The 11,805-nt window shown below is 29.3% G+C and overlaps 1 protein-coding gene across 1 annotated transcript; it reads right to left on the reverse strand.

Moving 5' to 3' along the window:
- Positions 1 to 367: 367 nt before the first annotated feature.
- Positions 368 to 1,314, reverse strand: LOC114395071. Its single transcript, XM_028356772.1, has one exon. It carries the CDS (start codon positions 1,219 to 1,221, stop codon positions 649 to 651), a length of 573 nt encoding a protein of 190 aa, XP_028212573.1. The 5' UTR covers positions 1,222 to 1,314; the 3' UTR covers positions 368 to 648.
- Between the last annotated feature and the right edge of the window lie 10,491 nt (positions 1,315 to 11,805).

An 11,805-nucleotide genomic window follows, 5' to 3' on the forward strand; every position in this document is an offset into this window, starting at 1 on the left:
CTTGCAGCCACAAGACCCAACGAAACTCTCTTTATGGAAAAGAAACGATAGCATTGTCCGATCTTGGCTTCTCAACTCTGTTAATAAAGAAATTGCTACTTGTGTTATTATCTACTCATCCACAGCAGCAATCTTATGGGATGATTTAAACTCCCGTTATCGACAACATAATGGGCCTCGAGTTTTCCAATTGAAGAAAGCCATTGTTGTCATTCTCATAATGAATAGAAGAGTATTTTCACATGTTTCTTCATTTTTCCTCTTGTTTCTTTCTCCTTGCTTCTCTGTTTCTTTATGTTGCAGTAATTGTGATATAAACTCATTCTCAATCATACCAGATATAAATAAATAAAACGGGCAAAACTGATAATATAGTAACTGAACTTCTTTGATTAACAACAAGAAGATGATATGTAAAGTAGTAATAATCCAACAACAAATAAGACGAATCTAAAGAATAAACACTCACACAACTAATTACATAATGATCATAATTCGTAGCCAACAAAACACTTATATTTCTATCAGGAGAAAAAAGCATCCAATTCTCCAACGAATCAACGAATTTGAAGATTACCAAATCAACTGCAACAACTTCAAAAGGAACAAGTCATTGTTCCTTCTTGTGTTTTCTTGTCATCACAAGAATCAAACTTGAAAAGGCCAAGGCCAATCCTTCAAGTCCTCATCCTGCTGCACCTTCCCACTCCTCACAGGCACAACAGCGCCACTATTCCCCTCAACACAAGCATAATACTTCAAGAAAAATGCAAGAGTCAAAACTACCCACTCCAAGACAAAGATCAAAATGGTGAGTCCACCAGCCAATTTGAGAATCACAGCACCATCCTCCTCCCTCACGTAAGATTTCAACTGACCCAGAAAATCGCCAGTCCGCGTAAACACCAACACTGAAACAGAACCCTGAAAGATAGCCGTTAGAACAGTGGCCACCATGTGTGCAGAGTACCACCTATTAGCCCCCACAGCAGCACAACCCGAGACTGCACCCGCAATCGTGAAGACCTGAAGAAGGATGAAGAAGAAGCCGCATAGAGAGGGAATGAGGCGCAGGGAGAGGGTGAGGAAGATGCAGCTGGAGGCTGCACCCAAGAGAATGTAGTTGCAGAAAAGGAACACCTTGTGGGTGTTGTAATGGCGTGGAGTGATGGAACAGTTGGAGTCGGAGTTGCCTCCCATTTTGATTGTGGCGATGCCCATTTGGGATTTCAGAGAAAAGATTGAAACTTTGGAGCAGAGAAGTGAAATTGAGATTATGATTGTGTATTGGGTTTGTGATGAGTATGGGGTGAGAATGGTGCTTGGTATTATAGTGTTTTTGAGGGTTCCTATGTAACATAACGGTCATATATTTTTTTTTTTTTTATCATTTGTTTGGGTCGGTGGAATGTGACCGTTGGGGAAAGTGGACCCACCAGTTGTGATGTTAACGTTAATTTTTTTCCCACGCCTATTTTGTTCTGTCCATTTGTTTGTCTACTTGATGGCAGTTTCCGTTTCCTTTTAATTATTGTTTTGTGTGCGTCAAAGTTTCTTGTTTTTATTTTTGATTAACAGCTGTTTTTTGAAATGTTTTATGTCTATATGAATATAACTATTTTTTTAGTCTCTAATAACATCACATCAGGAAACAAATTAAGTGATGGCAAATATTGCATGAATAAAAAATAAAAAGTTATATTTTGTAGAAATATAAAACCAAAAGTCTATATTCATAACATGAAACATATTTTTTTATCAAACATAGAACATGTTATTGTTAATGACAAATTTGTGGTGGAGATTAAAATTAGATCCCTCCCTTCTTATTTTGGAAAATTAGGGGCATAAAAGCCGTTAACATTTTAAAATGGAATTACAATTCATTGTGAATTTTGCCGTTTCTTTTTATTTAAGACCAGAGTATGTTACTAACAAAGTGGCTCAAACTTTGGAAGACCTTATTCTTCCTCCAAATTTATCTTTGTAATTCATTTTTTTAAGTATCGTTGTCAATTCTATAACTTATCAACTAATAACATACCACTGTTTTTTATTTGAAGAATTGAGGTCCAATTAATAAATGTATTGGCTAGGTTAATTAAATTTCTTAAATACTCTTATTTGCTATTTTTTTTTATTGGATTGGATTTTGATATTAAAAAAAAATTATTGCTACGCGCACTCCGCATAATTTACAGTTTTGTCCTTTCGTAAAATTAAAATTATTAACAAAATATTTTAACCAACTGAATTAATAAATCAATTACGTTATAGAATAATTAATGTCGTTATATGTAATACTAAATTTTTTAATATATATTTAATGTGCATATAAATTTAAATAATAAATTTTGTAAATATTAATTTTAATCTAATAATTAATTTATTTACATATATATTTATTAATTTTGATCTAATAATAAATATTTAAACTTACAAATTGTCTAATTTGTATTAGTACCTAAACTTTCAACCCATGGTACACTGAAATCAGTGAAATGGGTTCACAAAACATTGACGCGAATCATATTAGGCCACATTTAATGCGATTTTGAAAATAGTTAGACATGACTTGAAAAAAAATTAAAATAGAAAAGCTACTTATCTAAAAACAAAGAGAAAACTTCCTAAACTTCATCCTTTATATATATATATATATATATATATATATATATATATATCTTAAACTTTCATTTCATCCTAATTTCTGTAAAAAAAAATATACGAATTGATTCAATAAAGTTTTTATTAAATTAAGTAAAAATCAGTAACAGTGAACACGTACATTTTGACCTTAATTTAGGTCCAGTCTATTCATTAATTTATTTGTTAAATTAACAGAATGAATTTCTGAATTGAGAAAAAAAAAAAAACTTGAGCAAGGGCATTTTTGTGGTGATTAGATACAGTAGGGAAGCAGAGCCAGTACTAGTAGCACTAACACCCCTCCCCCTTGCTCTCACGCATGAAATCCGCACTTTACTCAATCTACACGGACCACACCCACATGGGAATTTGATGGATATCTATAAATATGCATGCATGGATATTGATCTATATTTTTTTAGGAAATATCTATTAGATTTTGAAACATTAATATATATATATATATATATATATATATATATATATATAATCAAAATTCAAACGGACAACGCAAAAGGTGATTAAAAGTAAGGGAAAACACTTGAAAATTCCTCAATCATCAACCAGTACATCAAAAAAAAAATCTCACAGTAATTACTCTAATACAAAAAGAAAATACAAAGCAATGCATAAAAAATTAGCCAAATTAGATCTTAAAGCAGTGCCCGAGCTCTATGTAGTGGTGAATAAAGTTAGCTGCAAATGATGATGACCTTCAAAGTTCAAACAACAAGCTCAGTGTGCGGTGTGTGGAAGGAGCTCTAGGTAACACATGCAATAAGATCCATGGCTTGGGGTAGAAATGGTTGAGGGAGCTTTTTATTGAAGAATGAGTTAATGTCGTTTATTAAGGATGTTTATGGGTTGATTTGGTTCACTCTTGAGGAAAAATAAAATTTAAACCAATTGATTTTAACTGGTTTGGTTCAAATTTTATGATTTTTTTGCCTAACTCGAACCAAATCAAACCGATGTTGATATAAAAAAAATTGTTAAAAAATACTCATGTGCGACACCAATAGGATGCGGGAAGCTCAACGAGGTGAGGACTTCTAACGATAGTAAGAGTCGTGAGAGAGTAATCGGGATGAGAACTTCCGATAGCAATGAGGACTCATAAGAGAGAAATGCTCCAATGCAACACTAATAGGATGAGGGAGGCTTGACAACATCAAGGTTACACAACTTCAATTAGGTGAAGGAGGTTCGACATCATTAACGATCGTTGTGAGTGAGTGTGCGGTGAGGGTTATGTGAGTGAAAGAAAGTGGAACTGAGGAGGAGAATTGAAGTGAATCAATGAGTGGGTCATGGATGAGGGTTTAAGGATATGAGTAAATGCTCATACAATAAAAGCCTAAAACGCAAAGAAAGGTAAACTAAACCACATGTAATATTAAGTAACTTCAACCGATAAAAAATAACAACATATATTCAGTTTGATTTGGATTTGCAAAGTCTCAATTTGATACTCAAACACATTGTCATTTGATTCTAATTGGTTCGATTCGGGTTGGACCCGAACTATAAAAAAATCTAGACCAATTTAATTGGTTTGATTTGAATTGTTGGATTCATCCAATTGATCTAAACCAATGAACACCCTTATCATCTATAACAAAGGAGAAAATAGGTATAATTACTAAGGAGGAAATAAAATTAAGAATATTAAGTGTGTTAACAGTTTGAATAATATTCATACCTGCTCAAAAGAGGTATTTCCTGGCAGTCCGGGTGAGTGCAAGTTCTTTGTCATACCTATAAAACACCCACAAAAAGAGACTTTTTGTTTCCAATTTTGAGGACCAAAAAAGATTTATCATTTCTCAATAGTTTCTCTCACCTATATTGTTAGAGAGAGGAAAAGTAACTTTTTCAAACATATATTATGTAGCATGTACACCCATATCAATGGCTATTATTTGTTAATTTTGAATGTGTAACAGTTTTTTTTATCATTAAATGTTAATTTGTTAATTTTATTATAAATGTTAATTAGAAAGATTTGAATCAATAATTTTTTCCCCTTTCTCTATTCACCTTAAGCCTTATCTTCTTAACTATAAAGTCAAATGGTTAGTCTGTATTTAATTTTGAAGGCTTCATGTTTATGTTTATTGGAAGAAAAACTTGTTTATTTATGATATTTCTTTTAGTTATTGAAAATTATATTTGACAAATATAATGTAGTTTGAATCTCTCGTTAAGAACTAAAAATACTTCTTATAATTTTTTAAAAAAGATAAAAACAAATAAAATTTTGTAAAAAACTAAAATATGTAATGTTTATTTGAATTGAAATTTATAGAGAGGGAGGAGCGAAGGAAAAGATGATTAACTTACACACGTAAAACTAGCGAATCAATTTTTATTTTATCTTCTGATTTAACACGATTCCATAATCATCCTTATATTCAGTAATTAATTTTTTCATTATTGTAATTGATTTCTTTCTCTTTTTTAATTCAATTTTATATATAGAGTCTCTTCTATTATTTCTCTAATGTCAGTATTTTTTTTCGTGTTCTTAACATATAATCGGTTTCTCCTCTTTTTTCTTTCTTTTTTTTTTTTCTCTTTTTGTGTTTTCTCTATTTGAAAGACTTCTATTTTTTTAACACTTTTATGTTTTATTATTCTCCTTTCATTTATTTGTCTTATTTTATATTTTCTGTCGACCTTTTCTTCATTAGACTTTTTATTATTTTGATTTTTTTACTACTTTAAATATAACATGCGTTTTTCTATGTTTCTTTTTAAAGTATAATTCGATTTCAAATTAGTAATCAATATAAGAAAACGGAGAAAATTAATCAATTAAGTAATATTTTCCCACTCTTTCTTGTGACAAAAATAAATAAATCTGGGATTGTGAGTATCACAAGAATCACAATTTAATTTTTAATCGAGGATTGAGGATAGGGTGTGGGGACAAATGCTCCCATAAGATTTTTTTAATTGATCTCCACTCACCTAATAAAAAAAAATTGTCCCTGTAAAAAAATAGAAATTATCCTAGTAAGATGAATTATTTTAAAATAAATGTAAGAAAATACAAGAAATAAAAAGAGAAAATAAATTGATATTAATCTTACTTTTTAATTTTTTAATTTTTACAGTAATGACAAAAAAATATAGACAAAAATTCAAAATATGAAAATATATAAAAAGATAATTTTAATTTGTAAAAATATAAATAGTTTGGATTTTTTTCATAATATCATGTATTTTATGATAACTAGTAATATTTTTTTTGTGATAACATTATGAACTATTTCTTATCCATTTAAGAAAATTTTTTAGATCCTTCAATGCATCTTGGTAAAACATCTTTGTATAAATATAAATATTGACTAATTAACTCCAATAAGTTGTAAGCTGTTGTATCACCAATATTTAAATTTAAAATTCAAACGTGGAAGCATGGTTTTAAAAGCATTGTTTGAGTTTGCTAGTGTTAGAGAATTGGTACATTGGCTTCATTGATTTGGGATATTCAACAAAATCAGGAGGACTTTGATACAAAGGAATATAATGAGACGTGTGTCAACTTATTGGAATCATGTAAATGTTGGTTACTTTTTGTTGTTAAATTTATTATTTTTTTAGCCTTGGGCAACTCTGGAAATGCGGTGTATTTTCTACTTCTGGATTGGAGCTTAGTTTTGGAATTTGCATCGTCAAAGTTTATCTATAATTATATGTTGTTTCTCTGTAGTGGTATATAAGTAAAAAATGGTCTTATTTAACTAAAATATAATTAAATTTAATTAATTTTATCTTATTGATATTATATCTAAAATATTATTTATTTAATTTTAATTATATTTTCAATTACTTCTTTTTATTTATGATTATAAGTTTCAATAAAAAAACATTTAAAATAATCTTACTTTTATTTAAGATTAAAAAAATTAAATAATATTAAATAAATTTTTTAATTAGTATAAAATTATATATATATATATATATATATATGAATCCACAGGAAACATAATAGAAATAAAGTGTCTTAGTATACACATTTTTATATTCATTTTATTCTCATAACTGCATGCATACTTACTATTTTATTCCTATCACTATCTTCATAAGTTACCCACCAACTTTTATTATATCTTTTTTATTTAAAAAATCATGAAAGAACAATTAGCCATTCTGAAGTGCCTGTTTTCGCTAGTTTTTAATAATTGGGATGACAACATGTAATGCCAAGTGATTTCCCAATTTGGGCATTTGATCTTGTAGTGGCTGATATTTATTTAATTATACAATCATATTAAAATTGTAAATCATAATATAAGCTTTTTTATTGGGAAATCATATTGAAAGTTATTTAAGATGTTTTAAAATTACAAGTTTTATATATCTAAACTTATCATGTATATTCTCTATTAAACAAAATGGATGCATTTACTTTGTTGCATGATGAATTATACTTCCTCACTCACCATTGTTTTGTGTTTTATAGCTCGCATTAGGTTACGACTAAATAGTAATTTTCTCTAAAATTAATAATATATTAAACTTTATTGGGAAAATAAAATTGACATTGAGTGTTTATATACTCGTAGTATCATTACATTTTTTATATAATTTATATGCTCACAATTTTGTTGTGAAAGAGGTAAAGAAAAGAGCTAAAAATCATGATTTTTTTACACTAATCAAAAGACAACAACCATGATAATTTTGTATATAAACAATAATTTTTACACGAGCAATAATCTTGTATGACTGTGGTAATTTTGTTGACACTTAAAGATTCAAGAATTGGTACACAATATCTTTAAAAGATAAGGACATGACTTGTATGTCACGACATAAATTTTACACCAACAAGCATTTGTGGATGAATAGACCTCGTCGATATTACTACTTTAGATGGTCTATATCTCACTAAAAAATCACTCTTGAATATGTTCGTTATGATTTTACCTACATTGTTCCATATGAAAGAACATCAATTGATGAGGATCCACCTAGTGTTCCACCCAAGAAGGGAGATTGCACATCGCATTCAAGGTTAATGTCTCCTAAGATTTCAATCATGAGTTGATTAAAGTCTTTAAGAACATTTTTACTTTTGTTTTACTAGAGGAAAATTATCAAAAACCTCTTTTTTACTTCTTAAACAATTTATGTTAATTAAGTTGTTTTATGTGTTGTTGGTTAAGTTTTTTTGTCAAGACTTTGTATCATTAGATGATTTTTTGTTGTTGTTGAACATGGGACCTAGTATATCAAGCCATGTTCATGTTAGTTTTCCCACAATTTGTTTTGTTCTTTAAATTTTTTTGTCAAAATGTGATGAGAGTCCCTACGAAATTTAACGATAGGAATTTATGATAAAATATTTACCAAGTTAAAGCCAATTTAATGCATGTTGGCAATTTTTCATTGGTAAAACTCAAGGTTTGGTATTGGTTTGTGAAAGAATTTGAAAAAGAGCTTAAAAAATCATAAATTTTTGGAGTTAATCAAAATACCATAATCATGATAATTTCATATGAGTAATAATTTTGAACGACCGTGAAAATTTTCCCACTTGTCAATTAAAGATATCAACCTTTATTTTTATTAAATATTATGATTATTTATTTTTAGGTATTATTATTTTAAGAATATTCTCATAAACAAAATTATTTTTGCTCAACATACTAATGTAATATACAACAACTTTGAAATTTGAGATGAGTTGTGACTTATGTACTAGTCTAACTCAAAAATATAAAATGATTCGTGGGATTAAAAAGATGTATCAAAATAACTCAATCTAACTTAATTATTTTTTTCTATTTTAACGTGCATGAGTTGATGTAAATGAATATGGTAGTTGATTTTGAGAATTATTTTATTAAAACTTCAAAATTTGTTTTATCTTAGTAGGAATGTAATTGCAGTTATATATATGACAATTGATAGTTTAGTATTTATTGATTAAAAATTTATTTTTATTATATTTTCCCATTTATATATAAAACTATCAATTCTACAATGAAATTCATATGTGTAAACTTTATACCATAAACTAAATCATTGCTCATGCCTTACTCATTTTTAATGACTTTAAAATTTAAGTTTGATATTCGAAATAACCTTTCCCCCCCTAAATTTATTAGAATATATTTGTATCCATTTCTTCTTTTGTTTTATGTTCATGTTCGTTTTGTTAATGCAGCCAAAATAATACTTTTTTTAACTACCAAAACAATGTTTAAATAACTAAAAAATGTTATTTGATTTTTGTAACGCCCTAAGGGTATTATTGTAACTATACTTATTTTTTAGAGCATGAAAATTATAAATATTTATACGATATTATCATGCGGAAGCTAACAAATAAAGACACAAATTAGAACTTAATAAATACAAATCATCCCTTATAACAAGGTCTCATACATCATATAAAGGAATTACATAGAATCATAAAACATATTTAGATTATGTTCTTCATAATAAGACTTCATGCTCCACCAACACGTGTCATCATTGTTTCATGAGAAGAAGGAAACTTAAAAAGGTGAGACATGATAACCCAATGAGTGCTCTAAAGACTCTACAATTGAGCTAGACTTCTATGGTTATCAAACTTGATATTTATCAAACTTTATCACTTATATGGTTAGGTATGTATATATCGAATTGTAAGCTCTTGCCTCAAAGTTATTCTTTATACTCAATTACTACATTAGTTCACCTTCACCAATATCTTATTTACTCTTACTCAAGCTTATATTTAACTTTATTCTTACTACACTAGTTTTCTCTTGAGGTAACTCTATTTTCCTTACTCGGTTTTTACTCTCAAATACTACCACTGCTTCAATCTATGCTCAAAAGCAATATAAACATTTCAGCCTATGCTCACATAATGTCATTCTAGATATCTCTATATGCCTTTAAAGAGTCACATCTCATCCATTCCAAGTCATCACAATACATATCATAACTAGGGATGAAATTATTCACACATAACACAAGTACAACAATCAAAGGCATTCATAGAGTCCATATCGTCAATTACACAAGTTAGACCAACGCACAATAATGCATTTTGCAATGTAGTGTTCTTTTCACTTTTCATATGCATGTGGTACCAAAAAAATATTTTGCAAAAAAAGACTTAGGAGGACATGTAGTATTTCATTACTACACTCTCATTGAGACGAGACTATCAATGGCGTGTCAGGGTTATCTAGTCTTACAAGGATACTCCAACCATGAGATGAACATAAGCTAAACGGAAATTTCAAACTGGATACCACTAGGGACAAACTCATACTTCAACTCATTCATGCCTTCCAAGGTAAGCTTGGCCACATCCTCCATCTTAAAAACACATGCACATTTATGATGCATGTCCCAAACATTCATACAAAGTAGTTCCATTCAACCTTATGTCAGACATAATAAGCTCATTTTTGTCCCACATGTGCTAAGTAACTCACGGTCAAAATACCATTCAGGCTCATTCTTGCCCCCACATAGGCTAGGCCACCTATCTCAATGGCATTTAACCACAACTCATCACATCATGGTGGTTTTCGCTCCACATGAACTCGACTACATATAAATCTTTTCAAAACATTATCATGACATCACTTGATTCACCATGTACACACAAATATCATACATTACAATTCACACTTTAGAGATAAAACAAAAATTCAATGATTCCACAACACTCACAAATCACTATTCAAGTTATAACATCAACACGTGTATTCAATATCATCATTCAATCAACTCATGTACATGTTAACTCTATGATATACATCAAATTATAGCATCTACCTACTTTTTATTTTGATTGGTATAACATCCTTTAAGTTTTGAGTATTACTTTTATCACTTTCAATTGTGTGTCTATGACCTCTCTGAGGTGTAACCACTATATCTATAGTTGCACTAATCCTATCAAGTTGCATTGTATCTTGTTTTAGAGCTAAGAAAATTATCTAAAACTCCTATGTTTACCTCAAAATCTAGTTTAATTGTATGTGATGCCTAAAATTAGGAAGAACACAAATTGATTGCATAATCTTTATAGCTTGACCTTTGCTCACTAATTGTTCTATATATAGAGTTCCAGAAGTCCAAATTAGGTGAAATAAAATCCATTAGTTAGATATAATTAAGGGATACGTTTCTTATGAAGACACTTAAGCCTGATTAGATCATATTCACAACTTTTTTTTCATATTAAAAATTCACGTTCCTGGTTACTCTATTCACATCTCTTGGCTTTCATATCATTCTCCTAAACTAATAAGATATCTAGTTCTTGAGATAAGATAAAATACTTACACCAACGTCCAAAGAAGGAAATAGCTTAGGAAGAATAGGAGAAAACACTCACAAAAAAGAGAATGGAGATAAGCTTTAACTAACCCGTACGAACTTGGCAGCGACGTCCACCTTGACCCTCGACAACAACTATTACTATGGCTAAAATCTGGGTGTGATTTAAAACATTATACTAGGCTAAGCCCTTTCTATTCTAGACTTGGTGGTCTCTTTTGTATATAGGGGAAGAAAAGGGTTTCATGGTATTATTTTGTCCAATATGAGACTTAGTGTTTTTTATGATTAAGTGACCTATTTTTGAAGCATATTTTCTCTAAGATAGAAGCCAATTTTGTTTCTAAGATGTATAGATTAATTGTAACTTTTTCAGCAAGTTTTCCAATGATGCAAATAACACCTCAAACGGACAAGTATAACTCAAGATATGATATAATCTTTCTGGGGTTGTTGTCATAAAACTAACACTAAACTTATATAATTTTTCAAGCATTCTAATTATAAGAAGTTAATCTAACACTTATTTGACACCAAATATAATAATTACAACATTGACATAATTGTATAAAAATAACACCAAACACAATATAATATAATAAAGATAATGACAACAATAACAAGAACAATAATAATATACCCAAAATACACATGGTATGAGAACATACATTATCACAACACATGTACATGCTTAAGACAAAACCAATAATATACAACCAATAATAAAAAGTAGTTACAGAAAATATAACAAAAGGGTCCTAATAAGGTTTATCCTTAAGTTATATTCCTAATACTCAAAGCTTTGAATGTTACAATTTTCTTCGGAGAGACAAACTTAACTCAAACAAGGCG

Source organism: Glycine soja, chromosome 18 (genome assembly GCF_004193775.1).
Source record: "Glycine soja cultivar W05 chromosome 18, ASM419377v2, whole genome shotgun sequence".
In the NCBI taxonomy this organism is placed as follows: Eukaryota; Viridiplantae; Streptophyta; class Magnoliopsida; order Fabales; family Fabaceae; genus Glycine; species Glycine soja.